This window comes from Corvus cornix, chromosome 5 (assembly GCF_000738735.6).
Source record: "Corvus cornix cornix isolate S_Up_H32 chromosome 5, ASM73873v5, whole genome shotgun sequence".
NCBI lineage: Eukaryota > Metazoa > Chordata > Aves > Passeriformes > Corvidae > Corvus > Corvus cornix.
Window position 1 is genome coordinate 4397521 of NC_046335.1, and position 22012 is coordinate 4419532.

The 22012-nt window shown below is 39.6% G+C and overlaps 1 protein-coding gene across 3 annotated transcripts in view; it reads left to right on the plus strand.

Annotated features, from left to right (window-relative positions):
- Positions 1 to 17562, plus strand: part of ARID4A (AT-rich interaction domain 4A) — a 47553-nt gene extending 29991 nt beyond the window's left edge. For 2 of the 3 annotated variants that reach the window (XM_039553410.1, XM_010396524.4), the window contains 13 exons: positions 2174 to 2268; positions 2589 to 2686; positions 4071 to 4299; positions 5940 to 6190; positions 7499 to 7696; positions 8802 to 8886; positions 9049 to 9181; positions 9399 to 9461; positions 10456 to 11586; positions 12083 to 12187; positions 13662 to 13877; positions 14102 to 14248; positions 14708 to 17562. In XM_039553410.1, coding sequence (XP_039409344.1) covers positions 2174 to 2268; positions 2589 to 2686; positions 4071 to 4299; positions 5940 to 6190; positions 7499 to 7696; positions 8802 to 8886; positions 9049 to 9181; positions 9399 to 9461; positions 10456 to 11586; positions 12083 to 12187; positions 13662 to 13877; positions 14102 to 14248; positions 14708 to 14811 — 2855 coding nt within the window. In that variant the 3' untranslated portion in view covers positions 14812 to 17562. The remainder of the gene's footprint in view (positions 1 to 2173; positions 2269 to 2588; positions 2687 to 4070; positions 4300 to 5939; positions 6191 to 7498; positions 7697 to 8801; positions 8887 to 9048; positions 9182 to 9398; positions 9462 to 10455; positions 11587 to 12082; positions 12188 to 13661; positions 13878 to 14101; positions 14249 to 14707) is intronic. The other variant, XM_039553411.1, reaches the window with a different exon arrangement.
- Positions 17563 to 22012: the final 4450 nt, after the last annotated feature.

Consider the following 22012-nt stretch of genomic DNA (forward strand, 5'->3'; position numbering starts at 1 on the left):
CACAAAGACGTTCTTAATGTTCACAGCCTGTTAAATAAGCCCTCAGTTGATTTCTGGATGTGACAGCCATGGCTGAGAGCTCTGCTGCTGTTAATCCCAGGCTGGAAGCTGTGGAGTCTGTTCATGGATGGTGAAGTCCAACCAGCAGAGAAAGGAGATTTGCCATCCTCAAGTCTCTGTGCAGAACTGTTCTTACCATGCACAAATGGAGCAGTGATACCTGAAGAGACAACTTAAAAGATTCTATTTCATCCTGTAGCTAGAAAAATAAAACAGTGTATTTTAAACGTCTGTCTTTACAGAATTAAGTGAGGCTTAATAAATCAGAATAGTTGAAGTCTTGGCTTCAGACCTGTATCAGAAGTGCATGTGCTCTGCATAGGGAGCAGGATGTACCTGCTGCTTGGGAGAGCTGCTGTTGCATAAGGCATTTGCAGTTGTGATGAGACTGACACTAAAATGGAATGTTTTATGCCTCTTTTAAAAAAATATATTCAAGCCTGCAGATAGTTTTGTCTTTTAGAGTATATTGGTTTTATTCATTTTACTCATGAAGTCACCATTTCAATCCTGTATTTCAAATACTGTGTTCATCCTGCAGTAGCCTTGGTATGGAGGTAGATTGATTAGAGGTGCCCTTTTCCTTTTTTTTTAATCTTTCTTTTCTCTTGACAGCAGTTACGTGAATGATATTTCCATAGCAGCATAGAGTACAGAAAATGTTGATGTGTTTGAATTTGAAGTAACCAGAGAGCTAAGGGTAAAACATGAAGTGCTTGTAGAGTCCGAATATTTCCCCCTTTCTTTTTTTGGGGGGGGGTTGTTAAAATTAATGGGGAAATCAAGCTGCCTTTGTAAAAGAGGGTCTGTATCCCTTCTAATGAGGTGTGTTCTAGACCACAGAATCACAAAAGAACAGTTCAAAAGCTGCTCAATATTACCAGTTCTTTAGAAATTGAGCATGTATTATAGCAGTGTTCTGGAGCTCATCCAACGTAATTTTGAGGCCTCCTGTGTATATAACCAGTGTTTCTGGAGAATAACCTGCCTTAGGGGAATAAAAGGCTAAGCTGGGGGGGGAAAGAAATCACTCTGCTGCTGGGCTCATCCACAATTTTCCTTGGATGTAGCCTGATTCTTCCCTCTTTCCTGTTTTCCTCCTTTCTCCTTCTCTTCCTTAAACACTCATAGACTACAGAACAAGTAGGGATGTCAGGACCTTGTGAAGGCAAAAGAAGAAAGCATTTGTGTGCTGAATTTGAAGACTCAGTCCATGAAATGTTCTTTAAGCCAGTATGAGGATTCAGCAATGTGCAGGACTTCTTCAGGACTGGGACTTTCCCCCTACCTGTTTGCTTTTTATTTTTCTTCTCTGTCCTTACATAAAGATTTCTCTTCCCACTAGATTAGTTCTACATTCTGTTCTCTCAGTATAAATGTTTTGATTCTTGGAATCATGACAGTATTCCCAAAGTCCTATAAAATTATTTTAATGACTCCAAATATAATTGCATGAAGATAAAGGAAGATATGAAGCAGCAGGGAAGAGGTTTTATATTCTTCCTTGCTGGGAGGATTATTGTCTACATGTGCAGCCACTTGCCCTAAGTCACTTTTGGTTTCTCCTTTTGCAAATAATTACTGTTCTTTATGTCACTGCCACTCAGCAGATTTGAGTTCTTTCTTTTCCCTGGAACTGTCCCAAATATTCATGTCCAGTTAGGGTCTTGTGCTTTTCCACATTCTGACAATTTGCCTGAGTTTCTCTTTCTAATCCAACATCTCTGCTTCTTCCTTGTTCCTTTCAGCCCATAATGTTTTGAGTTCATCTCTTCACACGTTGCTCTATTCCTGCATTCCTCAGGTGTTCTCTGGAGCTTCCTGCAGTTCTGGCTGTCCTCCCTGCTCACGAGAGGAGCAGTGGATGGATGCAGCCAGTGGATGGGGGTTGTTAATAAACCTGGGTGGCTGATAAACCACCCAGAGATAATGGTGCATTCAAAAGAGGGTGATGCCTTAACTGGTGATTGGAAACTACTGACTTGGGACATACCTTAAGCTAATTCAGTTTTTAAAATGCAGAAAGATACTTGTAATCAAATGTGTGCTAAAGGAATGGAAGAGGCAACTTGCTGTTCTTTGGGATAACTTGTTTCTGTTTTGTTTTATTCAGGTACTCCTATCAATAAACCACCAGTTCTGGGCTACAAGGACCTTAATCTCTTCAAACTTTTTAGACTGGTTTATCAGCAGGGTGGGTGTGACAATGTAAGTGTTAGATGTTCCCTGAACTAAATATGTCTATTCACTCATATCTATAAATGGTTGTCCAGGGAAGCTGTGGCTGCCCCATCCCTGGCAGTGTTCCAGGCCAGGTTGGATGGGGCTCGGAGCAACCTGGGATAGTGGAAGGTGTCCCTGCCCTAGGCAGGAGGTGGCACTGGATGAGCTTTAAGTTCCCTTCCAACCCAGACTGTTCAATGGTTATAAAAGTCTTTTGCTTGTGGGTCTGTTAGATACTGTTCTTTAATGTTCTTGCTAAACAAAACCTGTAAATTTCCTTTTTCCTTTTTTTTTTCCCCCCAAAGATTGAGAGTGGTGCTGTATGGAAGCAAATTTATATGGACCTTGGCATTCCTATTTTGAACTCAGCTGCTTCCTACAATGTAAAAACTGCTTATAGAAAGTAAGTCCTCATATTGGATAATGGTGAAAACATTTTTCCTTTCTTTTTTCCTAACAGTAGCCTGTACATTATTCAAGAGATTTTTGATAGTTTAGGGACAGCAGCCGATACCCTTCGGTTAATGAACAGTTCTGAGCATTTCCCAGTGCTGAGGATTGAAATGGTGGAGGAAAGGAGGGAGTATTCAGGGCTGTGCAAGTTCCTGTTGCTCCAAGACATGAGAATCCTGCTCATTTCCTTATCAAGAAACTTGCACTTTCCTCATGTGCTGATGCCATTTCAGAGGCCAACAGTGAAATTTAAAAATAAGCTTTGGCAGATTCAGTTTTGCAAGTTAAGGCAATTAACAGGAATGGACTGCTCAATCTCTAGATCTCGTATGCATTGAGGAGAATTTTATACCAGTTGCTTTAAGTTCATGAAAGGTGTTAACTGAAAAAAGACATGTTTCAGATTGTATATTTACATATAATTTCTGCAGAATTTGTAGAATAATGGCTTTAGGACTTTGCTATGGTGGATGTGACAGTGTTAAGTAGTAAAATCATGAATAAATGCATAAGTCTTTCTTCTGACCCTCGCTTTTTCAGCTGTGTTGTAACTTTTGAATTGGAAACCTTTTAGCAATGACATTTTTCAAGCTAATTTTCTAAATAAAAATTATTTTTATTATTTATCCTCCTGGAAGTTTGACACGAAACAATTGAGCTTTTTGAGTAAAAGGGAAGAATGAGGTTCTCTTGACTCGAACCTAAGGAAATTTGGAAATAGGGATGACTAATGACTCAACTCATGTTAATTTGATGAAGATGACAATATTGATACTATCTTCAGAGGGATTTGAACTGGGCACATGTTTAAGGTCTGTATTTTACAGAGAAAAGTGTTTATCCTAGAAGGAATAATTGGTAAGTGTGTACTAGGTTGCTGTTACAGTGGAAATAATAATGATGATGTTGCTTGGACACATGAAAATGTGTTGTGACAGTGATAGTGTTGTAACTTGCTTATTAATTCTTTGAGGAAAAAGCTAATTCATACCTCTCTCACCTGTAACTGGGTTAGAGTGTGCACAGGAGTTACCAGAGTACAAGCTCGTGCATGGCTTTACTGTCATGAATTCTTAACTGTCTGGGGATGAAGTTAAATATGTGGGAAGCACCTCTCTGTATTCTTTTTTACCATTTGACTTGTGTGCAGAATTGTTTCATTTCAAAATCTTCTCTAGCTTTTTTATTTTTGTTTATTTGGGTTTGTTTGGTTGTTGTTATTTTAATTTTTTTTTATTTTCCTGAAGTTACTGAGCAGGAAAATAGGTTTTGTGCACTTTAATAAATAGAGAATGAGCCATTAAATAAAAAGGGGACCTTACTTGTCTCTGTAGGTATCTTTATGGTTTCGAAGAGTATTGCCGTTCTGCAAACATTCAGTTTAGGACCATCCATCACAATGAACCAAAAGTGATAGAAGACACACAGAAACACGTGGAACCAATGGAGGAGAGTGTGAAAGAGGAACAAAAAATGCCCCCAACAGAAGTTAAAAAAGAAGCAGAAGAAAATTATTCCAGCAGTGAAAGTGAGAAAGAAGAAATTGAGCTAAGATCCCCAAGGGTGAGTGGTTTGAACTGATTTGTGTTTAGTCCTTAACAAAGCCCCTTTGTACAGTGAGCAGTTTCCATAATGAGTTTTCCCTGTGGAGCAATTGCATGTTGGAATTGGTGCACTTGTGCAAGTGTGGAGTTCTGTGAGTGTTAACTGTTAATTATGTTCTACCCAGAAACAGAATCAGGTTTGATTATTCCTTCATATTCCACACGTGTGGGATTTGCTCAGGCTGTGTTGGATGTGCTGTGGTTCAGGGATGGCTTGGGAGCTGCTTTGAGCTGTGTATCATCAGAACAGTGAAACACAGCAGGACAGTCTTGGTTGTGGGTGAGGATTTCCACAGGCACAGGGAACCTGGAGCCTTCTGGCAAGAAACAGGAATGTCAAAAACCTGCTGTGGATCTAAGAATCAAAGGAAGACCCATTTCTCTGAGTTGGTTTTTATCACAGTCTCTTTTCTAATAAAAAAACCCCACTCAAATATTACAGTATATAGACAAAAGCAGAGAGAGGAACAATTAAGTTTAGCCTTCATTTGTCTTTAAATGCTGTAGAGGTGAGGGTTGCATTAGTAGTTATATAGATCAGACCAGTGACCCATCAGCTGGTGGATACTGAACACCACAGAGAATACAAGCAGTACTTTGGAAGTATTGGAATATGACTGTAGCACTCAGTTAATTACGTTAAAAGAACATTTTGTGCTCCTTAATAGAGCATGACTACTGAAGGACAAGAATTGCTACTTTAAAATTGTTCAAATTCTAAGGATTCTGTTCCACTAAAATGTCATTCTGTTAAAGTACTTCTTGCAAAGCAGCTTTTCAAGCAAATATATGGCCTTATAAATCAATAGATGAAAGGACATGGTGTAAACAAGTTGAGACTTCTAGTATGTATTATATTTCTATCTAAATGGAAGTGGTTATTCCAAGCTGCATCAGCCTCAGAGAACTTCCTGCCATGACATTAGCTTTGTTCTTAGTTTGTTCATTTATTTTTGAGTTGGTTTTTCTTTTTGAGGACACTCAAAAAAAGGATAAAGAAATGTAAGAATTTTTGTCTTTTTAATAATTGGTTCCTTGTTCTGCCTAAAAACAATGATCCTATCAAGAGACTTTTAATAAATCAAATTATAATCCTGTGCTAGATCTCCAAGAATCACTTGCAGATAGCCCCAGGCAGCAACTGCCTGAGTACTCAAAGTGCCTTTTAAAAATGGGATACTTAAAGTTTTTTGAAAGCTGACAAATTTCTGACTATGATGTCCACAGGTGACTGTCAGGATTGAAGATGCTGAGGGGAAGATGTCTTCTCTCAGTACTCCTGTACAAGCACTTTAAATAATGTATTGCTGTAGGTGAACAAAGACATTTTGGCCCATTGTATCAAAGCAACAAACATCTGAACAAATGTCCTGAAATCCTCCAGCAGTTAATCAGAAACTCATCCTCTTTATTCCAGATGAACCAGATACAAAACCTTCAAGCTTTGATCTTAATATTTTAGAATATTTTGTTGTTTTTGTCACCTCCAGCCTTTCTTCTCAACAGGAGTTGCATGTCTCTCGTTTTTGCTGAGATTTGGAGAGGTTATGGAAAAAGCAGGTGACAGGAGTCATTAAACTGATCTTATTTCTGTTCCAGGGACGAAGAAGACTTGCCCGAGATGCAACTCCTGCTAAAAAAGATGGTGAAGAGGATAAAACCCAAGAGAAATTAAAAGACAGTAACAAAGAAAACAAAGATGTAGAGGAAACACCTGAGAATGCAGAAAAGAAAGAAAATGAAACTCCACTAGGGAAGAAAAGTACACCAAAGCAAAAAGAGAAGAAAATTAAAAAACAGGAGGATTCTGATAAAGAATCAGATGAAGAGGAAGAGAGGCAGAGGGAGAGGTAAGCACTAACTTGTATCACCTTCCTTTGAGTTTCTCTGTGCCATAATTGAGCTGTTCTTCAGGCAGGAGAACGCAGACTTGATCTTACTGAAGTGTGAAAATCAGAAAGCTAATTCACTCAGACAGGCAGGGAAGGGAACATTTTATTTCAAGCCCATAGAGCCTGCTGTACTTTATGGAAGCATCTTTTTGTGGTCGATGCCAGACAGTATTTTTCACTGTCATTTTACTTGCCAAGGCTGTGTTGGTGTTTTATCACACCAATACCTCCAGACACCAAGCTGACCAGGCTGTAAGTCTGCCAGATGCTGTGAGGATGGGAACAGCTTGAAGACACTACCCTGGGCAGTTGAAATAGAAATGGCAAATCCCTCTTCTCCTGTCCTTTTAAGTGTTTGCTGATGGCTGGTGAAGCTACAGGCTCCTTGTTTTTATTGTGTGTCACTTGATTAGGCATCAAAGAGTTTCCTTTAAGCATGTGGGTGTTGCTTGTCCTCTGAGTTGCTTGCTACAAGGTAATTGATCTTCCACTGAATGCCAGCAAATATTTTTCATTAAAAGCAAGCCCATAGTTCTTCTCAGTATTCTCTTTCTTGCTGACATTTTTTGTAGTTTAACTTTCGAATTATGCTAAATTCTCCCTTAAATAGGGAGGTAATTATAGCTAAAAATGGGTTAGGTTGTAATTCTTGAACATATGTTTGAGTATAATATTTAAATAGTAGTTATAGGTGTAATAAGAGGTGGATGTATCTAATAAAGAGCTGTGCAGACACTCTTAAGCTTGGCTAAACACTCTTGTAAGTGTGGGTTTTTTCCAATGGAATGGTGGTTGTATCCATGAGAAGATCACTATGATGGCATTTCAAACTTAGGTGCAGTTCATAAACTGTAGCCTGTTAAGCAAATTGTAAAAGAACCTGTTTTTATAAATAATGTGTCAAAATCAAATCTTTCAAAAAGTGAAGTTAGTTCTTCCTGTCCTGTTCAGGAGACACACACTGAGTTAACTTTTATTCCTCTTGGTATAATCAAAATATTAATTTAAAAAATAAGCTTTGAGGTAGTTGCGCACTTTATAAATTATGTTTAAATTTTAATATAATTTTCTGGATATTTTTGGCACTTAGCCTTATTCTCCCTAAGTCCTGTTCTTGATTTAAAAAAATCTGTTTGAGCGAGCTTCAGAGACAGGACAGGGTGCAGAAAATGAATTTATTTTTTTCTCACAGCCTTTTTCTACCTTGACTACTCTCTTTAAATGTTAAAATATGATTGTTGCTAATTAGTGGGCATTTTACTGCAGGGAAGAAATTGAGAACAAAGGAGAATCAGAAGGTGAAGAGGATGAGGAGGACACAGAACCCTGCCTGACTGGAACCAAAGTGAAAGTAAAATATGGACGTGGAAAGACTCAAAAAATTTATGAAGCCAGTATTAAAAGCACAGAAATTGATGATGGAGAAGTTTTATATTTAGTTCATTACTACGGTTGGAATGTAAGGTGAGGATAACATTTCTTTGTTCAAAGGCTTTTACAAAAGAAATTTTTGTTTTTAAGGAAATAAAGTGGGAGCTGGTCAGTGGCGTGACTCCAAATTGAATTTTCAACACAACAGGCTCTGACTCTTTCACACTCTTCAATGTCAGTGATTTTGTTCATGGTGTTGCGTTGAAACGTCAGAATATACTTGTATTTTTCCAAGTGTCCATCTGGCTTAGTAATCCTCACTCCTTCCAGGAGTATCCCTGATATTTATTGTGTCTGTCAGTGTTAGCACTAGCAGACTTTCTTTTAAAGGAGTCATTGATAACGGTGAAGATATTTACAATTAAGTGTATTAAGCACTGGAATTTTGGCAGCAAAATATGTTCTTGTATTGAATGTTAACTGTGATTGTAAAAATGCTTCTCCTGGTAGCCAATCTTTATGCTACTTTATATACTTCTGGTGTATGACTCGTGGTATTCCAAATCCATAAGCAAATTTCTTTCTGTGGCAACATGAAGTTTGAGTGTGGGAATATTCCCCAAATATTTACAGGTGTCCCTTTACCTTATTTGTACCTCAGGAGATTTTGAGGAGCATTAGTGTGTTTGTGCTTTTCAGAATCTCATCCAGTTTGTTGCCATAATTGAAAAACTTTACCTTTCAAAAAAAGGGTACATTTTCCTGCTGAGGCATGGTGTGGTGAAAACTGTCTCACGTGTATGATGTGGAACTGAGTCAGTCCCCTGAGTGTTCCCGTGCTTTGTGGTGAGAGACAAGGCAGTTTGTACCTTCATTCCCTCATCCCGTAAGATTTTTTTTTTTTGGACTAGACATGTCATTAATCTTTCTAAGGCCAGATGCTGCATGCGTTGTAAATACATGCTCTGCTGTCATGGAATGGTTTGGGTTGGAAGAGACCTTAAGGCCCATCTCATTCCACCCCCCTGCCACAGGCAGGGACACCTTCCACTAGACCAGGTTGCTCTGAGCCCTGTCCAGCCTGGTGTTGGCCTTTTCCTACCTAATGAATATTTTGTGTAATTCAACTCTTTTAATCCTCCTATTCAAACAACATTTTTATGTGCAGTGATAACAGCACGTTGTTATTCTCTTTCAGGTATGATGAATGGGTGAAAGCTGATCGGATTATCTGGCCTGTGGAAAAAGGAGGACCAAAGAGAAAGCAGAAGAAAAAAACAAAAGTAATGATTTCAATAAGTTTGTAGTGCTGTATTTAATGGCTAGCACTGTCCCTGTTTAAAAGGAAAAAAAGTTATTCCATCCACAGTGTAGTTTTTTAATAGAGCAAAAAGTTTGATAATCAGCAGTGAAACATTAATAAAAATCTGTTGTGTCCCCTGCAGAATAAAGAAGATGGTGAGAAGGATGAGAAGAAGGACGAGGAGAAACAAAAATCCAAGCGTGGGCGGCCCCCTCTGAAATCCACTCTTCCATCCAACACGTCCTGCAGCCTCCCCAAAACGCCCAACAGTGAAGGTAAATCCGGCTCCAGAGGTGCAGGGAGCAGCGTGTGCTCCCCACCATTCCCAGCTGCATCCCAGGGTCCCCGTGGTGCCCTGGTGGTGCCCTGGTGGAGTTGTGGCCTGGAGCTGCATGTGAGCTCTGAGGTCCCTCGGGGCCGGCGCTGCCACAGCACAAACGCTCGGCGCTCGTTCCGCTCGATGAACATTAATTCTTTCGATTTTAATTTTAGCAACACCTCGCAGGCAGACGAGACGTAGCTCAGGAATGTTTGATTCTGATAGAGGATCAAACGGTGAGTGATCTCAGCCCTGTGTATGTTATGGAGGTTTTTTCAGTACCTTTTTGAAAAGAGATTTGGTTTTTATTTTTTTTTTTTACCTTCTTTTTTAGTTGGTGTTTTTTTTTTTTTTTTTTTTTTTTTTTTTTCCTTTCTCCTTGTAAAATTTATTGAGGAAGTAGTTGAGCTGACACTGCTGAGGAGCACAGTTTGTGCACTGAGGAGCAGTGACTGTACAAGTGATTCCATGTTCTTCAGCCAGACCCTTTCAGTCCTGAACAGACCAAATCCAGTGCTATAATGATAGTCTTAATTGTGCTAATTAAGTCTTCAACCTCAATACTACATCATCCAGCAGAGCAGTTAATTATACACAAATGGCAGCAACATCTTTGGTATTTCTAAGCCTCTCTGAACAAGAGCTGAAATGAAATCACGGTCTCCTTTTAGTACAGATCCCTGAATAATCTGGTAATGTACTAAAGCCTGCTCTCTGCGTGGTGCATCATTTGTACAATAGCTTAGCAATGAGTCCATAATGGGATGTAGAGGGGTTTTATTTTTGGGTTTGGGTTGGGTTTTTTCCTCTGCACGGAGGGGAGAAGTGTTGATTTTTGGTTTTGTACTGTCACATGGAGGAGGCAATATCCATGGGATCAGGAGAATGTGTAAAACTATTTTTGCTGCTATAAAATGTAATTCATTTGTATTGGATTATTTGGGAAATAGTAGTAGGACAATCATAGACTTGAACTAAATCACCTGAGTTAAGAGCATCATCCAGATGCTCCCTCAACTCTGCAGTTTTGCAGAAATTTTAGGTAAAAATAGAACTGTAGCAAGTGTGTTGAATAATACAGGATTTTTTAAGTTTAATATTAATTATTGTAAACTGATGTTGACACCACAGATTACTGTAAATAGGGTTTTTTTTGTGAGGTTCAAATAAGAAGTCATGTTGTAATTAATTATTAAGGGTGCTGTTTGCTTCTTTTAAAAATTTTTTTAGACTCTGGCACATCTGACAGTGAAGCAGATGAGTCATCTGAAAAGAATTTGAATGAAGAATTTTCTCCAGAAACTTCAGAACTGGAAAAAAGTGAAAAACTCCGTGATGAGAAGCTGGATGAGGAAAACCCAAAGATTTCTCATGCGTTGAAAGAAAATGACAGGACTCAAGTACAGCCACTAGAAACACTGAAACTGGAAGTTGAGGAAAGTGAACAGATTGTCCAAATTTTTGGAAATAAAACAGATCAAATGGAAGAAATCAAAAGAGAGGTTGAAAAATCACCTAAGGGAAAAGGGAGAAGGAGCAAGACAAAAGATCTGTCATTAGAGAATGCAAAGATTGCACCAGGAAGCCAGGAAGAGGTGGCAAATGAGTCTCTTACAGAACCTGAAAGATTAGATGTGTCTTCCTTGGACTGTAAAGACATTTCCAGCACTACTGAAAGTGAAACAGAACCTTCCACAAAAGATAAGAAGCTTTTGAAAAGGAAAACTTTGGAACAGGCATCACCTGAGAAGAGAAATCGACGAGAGAGTGAGATGGAAGTGCCAAATATTGTATCTGAAGAGAGGACCAATGAATGTACTGGAGCAGAGGAATGTAGAGGGCTGAATGCTGAGGAGTCCCTCAGAACTGAAAACGAGGAGATGCCATCCCTGGTGGCGGAATCGGTTCCACACGGCCCAGAGCTGAGGAACGACAGCTTCCAACGTCCAGCCGAAGCGAACGAGAGCCTTCCCTTAAAAGATGAAGATGACACAATGCCTCAGATTGGTCCTGAAACCTTGCTGTGCCATGAAGTAGACCTGGATGACTTGGATGAGAAGGAGAAGAGCAGCAGTGAAGACACAATAGCAGAAAAGCCAGACCCCAATGCTTCCAACTCTGCCCCCTCTGCCTTAGCCCCCACCGTCACCTCGAGCTTCCCGGTGGCCTCTCCCTTGGCCCTCAGCCAGGACGAGTCACGCAGCATCAAGAGTGAGAGTGATATGACCATTGAGGTGGACAGTGTGGCAGAAGAGTCTCAGGAAGGTCTCTGTGAGAGCGAGTCTGCCAATGGATTTGAAGCCAGTACCACGTCGAGCAATTGCAGCATCGCCGGGCAAGAGAGGGAGATGGGAGAGAAAGGTGAGCATTTCCTGGAGGAGTCATTCCCTGCTGGAATCATTGCTGAAGGTGTCTTGAGACTGGTGTCACTTGGCTAAAAATGGCTGGTTTGTTGTGTCTTCTGGTTATAGAATCATGGAATGGTTTGGGTTGGAAGGGACCTCAAAACCCGTCTTGTTCCAATCCCCTGCCATGAGCGTGGACACCTTCCACTATCCCAGGTTGCTTCAAGCCCCGTCCAACCTGGCCTGGAACACTGCCAGGGATGGGCCAGCCACAGCTTCTCTGGGCAACCTGTCCCAAGTCCCCCTCCAACTCTCTTGGAGCTCCTTTAGACCCTGGAAGGGGCTCTAAGGTCTCCCCAGAGCCTCCTCTTCTCCAGGCTGAACAGCCTCAACTCTCTCAGCTTGTCTGGTTTTAGACTTCTTTGTTGCTTATAAAAAGAGCTTTTTAGTAGTAGAAGTATTTGAGGTGTCTTATGTTTTATTTTTGATTTTTTTTTTTCCTTCTCTCATAGGTCAAAAAAGACCCAGTGACAGTAATAGTGGAACACTGGCAAAAAAGCAAAAGCGAACTCCAAAGCGAACCAGTGCTGCAGCCAAAAATGAAAAGAATGGAACAGGTATATTCCTGCAGGGGGAGGAGGGGGAAGGTTATCCTGTCCTGTAAACATGTGTAAGAGCCTACTGTTCTCACTGTTACAATTAATTTCCAGTGGATGGGGCTTCCCTCTCAAGGTTTCTAATTTTAATCATCTTGGTTATTGGTGATAAACTGGAGAGAAGTTCTGAGCTCTGCAGTAGCAATGTAACTGGGAAATCTCTTGGCTATTTTATATTACTTACTTAGGAAAAACATCTAAATTATTATTTATATTAGCAGTTACTAAATATTTACCATTATGCCTATGTATTGGATTGATTATGAATTTGGGAGAGGGCACATTTGAAGTCTTACAATAGGTGTTTCTCATGGCAAAAAAATTGCCATTATGAAGTATGGAAAAATGTTTGCTAAAGAACAGCTTTTCATCCAAAGGAATCCTGTCCAGCTTTTCTTTCAAGCATTTGACTATTTCATAACTTGTTATAGAAATCTGGATTTTTATGTTTCTGTAGCTCATTTTTCGTAGAACCACGGAATCGTTTGGGTTGGAAAGGACCTTAAAAATTATCTTGTTCCAACCCCTTGCCATGGGCAGGGACACCTTCCACTATCCCAGGTTGCTCCAAGCCCCATCCAGCCTGGCCTGGAACACTGCCAGGGATGGGGCAGTCACTCTTCTGTGGGCAGCGTGGGCCAGGGCCTCAGCACCTTTATAATAAACAATTTCTTTCTAATATCCCATCTATCCCTGCCCTCCTTCAGCTTAAGGACATTCCCTCCTGTCACAAAATTTTTGACAATCATTGCATGAATGAGTCAGTGTTTTTGGCCCTTGTGACAACACTGTTATATTTTTAAATATCAGACTAAAATAGTAATTATCTGACATACACTATTCAGATATATTTAACATGCCTGGGGAAAACTTGGCAGTTATGGTGGGAATCTAAAATATTTGAATATATGAGCTAAAAATTTTCAGTTACGTGTTAAACTTCTGTTGTTTTTAGTCATGTTTCAGAACTGTTCCTTTAGATGTGTAAAGCAGTTTGATAACTAAATACAATCATGTGCTACCTACCAATAGTAGTACAGGCTTATAATCTTTAAGAAAAGGATTTTAGTGTCTGCTCTTATTAGAAAGCTAAAATAGGTGATGTAAGATAGTTTATCAGTGCTCTAATATTCTAATTTTGATATGTTTATTTATTCTTTCTGTAAAGAAATTTGGCTATCGCTTTTTAACTAGGTCTAGTCAGCCCTTGAATTCTCCTGCATCAACCATGATTATTACACTTGAGAGTTCAGTGCATGTTGTGTCTGGTCAGGTTATTCATAGAATCTGAGGCCATTATTCCTTGGATGCATTCTAGGATCTTCTGAGCAAGAAATGTCAGTTTTTTCTTAATCATTATTTTTTTATTATAACCACAATTGTGAAAATGTCAAGGTGGAGGTTTTAAATCCAAATTAAATTCTTCTTCCTGCAGGACAAAGCAGTGACAGTGAAGACCTCCCTGTTCTGGACAGTTCCAGTAAATGTACTCCTGTCAAACACATCAATGCATCCAAACCACAGAAGATTTCCCGCTCCCCTGCCAGGGTGATTTCCCCTCACATCAAAGATGGAGAGAAGGACAAACACAGGGAGAAGCACCACCACCAGAATGCTTCACCCAGAGTGTACAAATGGAGCTTCCAGCTCAGTAAGGATTCTTGCAAAGACTTGATTACAGGGAATTTGTGAGAAAATTTGTTCTGAAAGAAAGACATGCAAATTTTAGCATTCTAAATTAGGTGTGGGCCTTTTCTAGCATAGTTATGGAAATGGGTTTTCTTCCATGCTGTGTCCTACATCCTCTTAAGAAATGCATTCATTTGTTTAAAATCACTTTGATGAAGTTATTTTTTCTCTTCTTTCCATTTACAGATGAACTGGACAATATGAGCAGCACTGAAAGGATCTCCTTCCTACAAGAAAAACTACAGGAGATACGAAAATACTACATGTCCTTGAAGTCAGAAGTAGCAACCATAGACAGGAGAAGGAAACGATTAAAAAAGAAAGACAGAGAAGGTAAGGCTGAGATTTGCTTTATGGTTCCCATGAGGAGTTAATTTGTTTGGAAATGCATAACTCAAAGCAACTTGAGTTTAATTGATATTTTTGAAGAAAGGAAAGTGTTACCATCTGTTTGCATACATATTTAGAAAGAATTTTTGTGGCTTTTCAGAACTTGAACCTGACAGAAACGTTTGCTGCCTTTTATAACTGTGTATTAGAAACTTGGGCTTCCTAGTGCAAGTGTTTTCCATTAGTGCAATGACTCATCTGAGTTACCGTTTCAATAATTGGGTAAGGCTAATCCTGTGTCTGTGAATACAGCAGTGAAAGCAATTGGCAGAACCTCTGTATCAGTTTTTTGTGCCTGTGCTGCTGCTTTGATGTTTTTTAAACAACCTAATAACCAAGGAAGCCTTCCTTGTGAGCTGTACTTCAATAACCTGCTGCTGATCTGTTGTTCTGTATGTTCAGTGTCACATACAGGAGCATCCATGTCATCTGCTTCCTCAGACACTGGAATGAGCCCCTCGTCATCCTCTCCTCCCCAGAACGTGCTGGCTGTCGAATGCAGGTGATAAAACATTTTCTGCCTTGCCAGCAACTTGCTGCCATGGACATAAACCCTGAAATTCAGCCACAGAAAGCACTCAACTGGTTTGACATTGCCAAGTATATCCTGTACACACTTCCACTGCTGGACTGTACCTGTTCCCCCCTCCTACCCTCTTCTTTTGTTTAATTTACTGTTCAGAGAACTTAAGCTCATTGGTAACTGAAGGTTTGTAGGCACAATGTGACATCCTTGTCATTGTGTTTGTTTTTGTTTCTTGTTTGTTTCTTTTTGTTTTGTTTTGTTTTTCTTAACACAGAGAAAGGGCACTTATGAAATTTGAAAAGTTATGTCCAATGAAGCATTCAGGTGTTCTAGGGTGATCTTAAAAAAAAAAAAAAAGCAAGTGCACCAAGCAGACATCAGAGTATTATCCAAAAGAACTGAGTAACTGCTGCACTTTCACCGAGCTGTGGGTAACTCTTGGTGAGTAGTTCCTCTTTGTGGAAGCACTTGCTATACAGAACTGCCAAAGTATGTGTTCAGCAATGTGCCCAGTTTTAAAGCTGTAAATGGGACAAAATAAATTGTGAAAGGAAGTGTAGTTGACTGAAAACTACAGTTGTAATAAGTCTTCCACTTTTTATAGGATTTTTGAGCACACAATTATGCAAATGTTTTAATGTTTATTAATGTTTACAGTGGAATTGTGAATAGGTTTTCAGTGGACTATCTTATCCCTTGACAAAAATATTTTGTCTTTTTTCTATGTAATTTCAGAGTTTTTATTTTGTTACAAAAAGACGAAAAATGAAATATATAACAACAATGAACTTATTTAACAAGATTTCTAAAGCTGAAATTTTTGTGTAAAATAAGGTATCTTGCGACTTGTTAAATATATTTATTCAGACATTGGATGTTGTATTTTTATGTATTTTTTAAAATATTAATAAAATTGGAAAAAAAAATTCTAGGTTAGTTCACTCTTTGGACAAAACATCCTTATCAGTTCTGGTTCTTCAGGAGGAGTTATCCAGTAGCCAAGCCTGTACTTCCAATGGGTCTGTCTACATATCCTCCACCACACAGATCTGCCAGCAGGCATCTGGGTTCAACTAAAACTTTATTTGGAAACTTTGGCAGTCCTAGTACTTAACCTTGTTTGGAGGAACAAAATTTATTGGGTTGCCCTTAAGATGCTTTGTCACAAGTTCTTGTGTTTGCTGTACTGCCGAATAAATTTATATCTCCCAAAGTTGAGATGCACCAATAAAGTAAAGCAACTGTGTGTGCTCTGCCTGTGGATTGTCCCACGGGCAGATGCAGGTTGTAAATAACTCTTCCAAACCCATGTATTTAAAGCAGTTTGCATATACATTATGTATAAAAAGTGATTTTTTAATCAATTTTTTTATTCATGTTTGTACATTGAAAGGGGGTCTGAACCCCTTTTTCTGTGTTTAATATGCTGTAGAGTAATAACATAGATGCTCTAGACTGTATATCGGGATATTCTGGTTCCACACGGCAGAAGGTCAGGAGGAAACACTAGTGATGGCGTAGCATTACTAAAATTGATGTTTCTTGAAATTTCATTTTACAACATTTGTCAACTTGTGATTCCAATTCCTTCCGTTTTCGCAGAAAATTAAAGAAAAAGTACTCTTGTAAATGCACTTTTTCTGTCTTTTCTTCAGCAGAGCAGAACTATTTCAATGTAAGATAAATATGGAGCTCACTAGACAGCGCTAATAAAGGCCATGTTTTAAACATAGGCTTTATATTCTATTTTTATTTAAGTGATTGTTCTTGTAAATGTCTGGACTTTACCCTAAATAGGAAAGTTAATCTCCATAAATTACTGTAAAGACTTTTTTCAGATCTAACTTTTACTTGTTAATCTTATAATAGCTACGAATAAAAAGCAATACTCATTTAAAAGGAAGTAGCATGGGTCACATGTTTAATATTTGCAGAAGCAAATTTAAAATCTGGGGAAGTAACAAGTTTAATTACGTGTTGTGCAGATCTCTGATATCTAACCTGTGTGCATACTGTGAGATCTGAAACAGGCACAGAGGCACTCCCAGCACAGAGGATGGAGGAGCTGCTGCCCGTCTGTGCCTCGGTCTGGATGTTCCCCACGTGTGTTCTCAGCTGACTGCTGCTCCTGTCTCTTAGGAATGTTTAAAACACTGCTTGGAAGGCTCCAGGTATGCTCCTGTGGAACATGGAAACCCATTCCAACCCACTGGCAGAGAGAACTTGCTCCTTTGCTTCCTGTTCCACCTGCTTGCCTTGCACTGCTCACCCCAAAAACAACTGGCATTATTCTGGCACAGCACTAAACCTGCAGGAAAAGGTGGACTTTCTGCCAAGCCACTGGCAAAGCCTCCAGCATGTCACTGATTTCCTGGTTTTATCTTTCTGGGAAGGAGCATATCAGTTAAATTATTCAGTAGATGTTTGCAGTAGTTTCCTATGATGTTTAAAAGTATCACAGAGAAAAGAAGATTTAACTGGTATCATTGGGCTATCGTGGGTTAAAGGTCAAATCAAGAAAAAACCCTAATAAAATCTATGATTTGTAACTCTACAGTAATCCCCTTATTGAAACCTTGTTGATATAAATTCCAGAATGTCTTTCACTGAATGAAAGTTTATGCTGTTGAAGACACAGTAATTATGATTATACAGAATTGGGATTTTTTTAAATAAGAGATTAAATATTGTGTTTCTGAGACCAAGCAAAAAATAAAGCATCCTTGTGGCAGTCTTTGTGCTGTTCTCCTGCCTTCTGCTCTACAGGTTTTTCTCAAAATGTCATTTCAAGCTTCCTTAGGAGATTAAAAAAAAAAAAAAATTTAGATGTGGTATGCAACCCTCTTAAAAAGAACAAGGTTGATGTGGTATGCAACACTCTTAAAAAGAACAAGGTTGTAAGAGAATCAGACTCTTCCTTCATTTCCTTCAGTTGATACAAAGAACTGTCACACTGCTGGCTGATACCTTATTTTGGTGTTAGCATAAATCTGAAAACTTGGAATGTTTCCATGCAAGGACATAAGGTAAGATTCATTTCCTTGTTTTAGTTTTCACTTTCTTTCCGTCAAGTGTATCAGCTACATTTGTACTAATGAGTTTTTATTTTCTACTGTGAAAGTTTAGCAACACCCAGTTAAATCCCTGCTTGGTTTTGGCTCCTCTCTCAGGTTGCTGGTGGCTGAGAAAGTTTCTCTTGCTTAATCAGCCTGAACAGATCAGGAGATCAGGCAGGAGAAGCAGAGTTGTCAGAACAATAATAAAAAGTCATTGTTTTGACAGAGGTTAAGCAGATTTGCAGTAGTAATTATCAGTGAATTAAAAGCATAACAAGGGCAAAGGAATGTGTGTCTTCATGAAGGATGATGTATCTGACCTTCACAGGGAGCAGCAGAAAAGGTGATTAAATCTGTGTTCGTGCTTTTGTGCATGCTTGAATCTAATTCTTTTTAAGGTGCAGCATTAGAATAGACAGAAATTTTTTAAATGGATGTGTATTCTCTTTTTTGTAGGGGGAGCCTTGCAGTAATGGATACCAAAATTACTCAGGATGGCTTTGATGTGGAGCTGGAAAGAGAATCTGAATCTAAGGATTGTCAACTCCTGTGCCTCAGTCAGAATATCCACTGCTGAGAGAGCCTTTTCTCTCCAGACAGGTTTGTCAACCAGATGGAATGTCACATTAAAAACATTAATACTTAACATGTTCGTCTTTTCCCCATTAAAAATATTCTTGGATAGCTGAGGCAGCCAAATGGATTTTCTGGGCAGCATTTACTGGAATTCTTTTACAGCAGTAAGTCTAAGAAATGCTGTTGTCTTTAAGAAAAGAGGAGGTTTGGTTTGATGGCTTGAAAGAAATCTGACATGAGCCAGGAGCCAGATTTACCAGCTGAAATAAAAGATTAATGTGTTCACAAAAGTATGTTGAGCTGTTTACTTCACTGTGCCCCTGCCTTTGCAGAAATTATGCACTGAAATCTTGGTTATTTTTCGTTCTCTGGTCTTGGGATTTTATTATTTGCTATGGTGTGCAGGATAAAAGGTCTGGGGATGTGGGAAACATAAAACTGTGGAACCAAAGGGGATTTTGCCAGAGGCTGACTCACTGTAATTCCAGGGCTTAGGAAAATGACATTTTATAATTAGCTCACACTATTAAGCTATTGCTCTCAAATTTTGAGAAAATTCTCCCATATTACCTCACACCAAATAGATGGGATTTTAAGAGGTCTCAGAGCTTAAAATTATTCATCTTTATCAGTTACCACTGAGTAGCTGGGATTTATTTGGGGTCTTTTGTTTGCTCTGGAGATCTGTGAGTTCCCCAAATTCCAAAAGCATTTATTAGTCCCATCCACTGCTTTGGAGGAATATGTAAATTCAGTTTTCTGTTCCAGTGTTTCTGGTCTGAATTTGTGCTTGTTTTAATGCCACATTGAGTGGTGGATTTTATGATTAGCCACAGCCCAATGACAAATACTCACCGTGCTTTCATTTAAAGAATACGGGAAGGATAAAACAGTGTTAATTGTGAAAGCAGATTTTCTAAGAATAGGACTTGTCTGGTATCTTTGTTTTGAATGATCTTTGCTATTTATGTTGTTCTTCCTGCTCCTTACATTGCAGAGGAACCCTGAATTCTGTCTCAGAGCAGGTTGGTTCTGCTTCAGCTCTGCAGCTCTTTACATTGGTTAACACCCTTATGCTGTTGCATATCCCACACCAGGAGTTTTCAAACATGAAGAAGTCTCTTTGTTTGATGGCATTTGGCCTTATTGCAGCAGCACAGCTCACTCACTGCAGTAACCACGGAAGCTTTGCTTCACTTTCCCTCTTTGAGTGTTTGCCAGCAAAGAAAAGCTGCCCTGGAGCTCTGCTACCGCTGTGACAACCTGCAGGGGGTTCTCACTCGCGTGTTTAACCCTCCCCCTGAGCCTGGTGGTGAGGGACACACTGCTCTGGGTTGGTTGCTGTGGGTTTGGTGATGTCTCTCTCTTTTCCTGCTGTTGAGAGTAACCCAGTGTTTCCATTCCAGCGCTGTCAGTGTCTTCAGCTATTCCTAAACTCCTCCTCTAATCCCTCATCTGGGTACAGTTTGACCTAATTTACCATGTTCCTGCCAGCTATGCCAGTTTCATAAGGAGGGGTAAGATGTGGAGTTTGTATGAAATACTTTGTTACATTGCACAAGAGTGTTTTTTCTTTCTGTTTTAACAAGGCACTTGTTCATGTGGATGTGTAGCTTAAAACCATCTCTATTGATGTTCCTTTATTTCCCTTATGAATAAATAAAGCTATTTTAAAAAGAAAAAAAAAGAAAAACCCCAACCTTTGATTCCTTCTGTACGTGCTGTGTTTCCCACCCTGCAGCTGACCCCTGTGTGCCATCCCAGTGGCATGGATGGAGGGGCAGGAGCTCAGGGTGGCTGCCCTGAGGTGGGCAGGACAATCCCCTTCTGATAAGGAAAAATGGATTTGGCAGGGGAACCAGTGAAAAGTAAAATTCTATGTTGGTCTGTGCAGGTATTTGAATGTGTTTAATTCAGAATGTGAGAGCAGCCCCACTTAATCCTGTGGGAATAATTATGGAATAATGTTATCCACAGGCAGTGCAGGAGGGAGCTGGTTTTTGTGGCTGTGGTTTGGCTGCTGCTGCTGCAGTTCTTGTTTCCTGCTTTTCCTTTGGAGAACCCTGAACAATTGATGAGAATGTGATTCCTCTTTGGCTCAGAGGCACCTTGCAGCATCCCTGTACAGGGTAACATCATTTTTAAAACCCTCTAATATTAAGCAGAATTGTAAATTTTTGAGTTCTTTTAATGCTTTCCTCTGGAAATTCAGGGTGCAGCCATAATGCAGGTTAAGTGTCACAAGCTCTTAATTGCTTTTACAGCTCTTAGAGTTTGGGCCAGACTCATTCAAGCATTTTCAGAGCTGAACTTAATGGACTTCCTAAGATTTGAACTGGATTCTCTAAATGCCATATGCCGACTTCCCAGCTAGCTAAGAGAAAATGCTGAAACAAGAGCTGTTGCTAAGCTCCAGTTCCCAGAGAGGGGAATGTCAGAGCATGGAGGATTTGCCTCCTTGCTCTGAAGCCACAGCCACACTCGGTGTTTCATCCACACTCCCTGACAGCACTGCAGTCACTCCTTTTCTTGCCTTCCAACAGAGCTCAGCAGTTGAAGCTCTCAGCAGGGGATTACATAAATTGGGGCTTTGCTTTTATCCTGGAGAGAATTCAAGGAGCCTCTATTATAATCTTCCAGCTGATTGATCTGATGCCTCTGCCAGCACTGCTGCTGTCCAGGGCACTCTGGAGCAAGGCTCTCATTTGACCCTTCCTGCTGAAACGGTTCTGGTTTCTGTGGGCTGATAAGTAATTGTGTGTGTTTCCAGCAGGAAGGATCTGTGTTCCTGTCGCTGCTGCAGTGAGCGAGCATCTCCTCCAAATGAGTGTCTGTTTACCAGCTCGGTTTCATTGAGCTGGTTTTTGGCAGGCTGCCCTCCTGCTCCCTCCCCTCCCACCTCCACTTTGGCTCACTTTTTCCACAGCTTTCTCAGTACTCCTTTCTCAGCAACATCCTGTTTTTCACCCTTTGCTCCTTCATCCATCAGAGCTGGATCCATTCCTGCACCTAATGTGCCTCAGCAAGGTGAATCACCTCCTCTTGACACCCCTTAACAGCATTTAAGAAAATGCTGTTGTCCTTCTGTTATATCCCAGAGTAAAACCATAATCCCATTTTTATGATTTATTTTTATCACCTGGATGCTTTAGTTAACATGGATGCACTTTATTTTCAAGCTAAAATATATTTGTATCATCTGTATGCAACCAGTCACCTGGATTTGAAAGATCACAACATTTTTTGGAGTGAAATAGAGCCTGGACAAAACCAGATATCCAAAACTGAAAGTGAGTAATTTATTAACTTATTCCATCTAAAACTTACTTTACCTTTTGTTCAGGAAATCTGTCCTAATTAATAATTAAATATATTCCTACCTCCAAATGCTGAAATGAGAGAAAACCATTTTTTTTTTTTTAATAACCCAGTCACTTTAGCCCCAAGTTGATTTGCTCAGAAGACATGAAAATCCTCCACTTCCATCAGTTAAACTCTTCAGGGACTTTTCTGAGCAGCTCCTTGCACATAAAGACCCACTGGAAAATC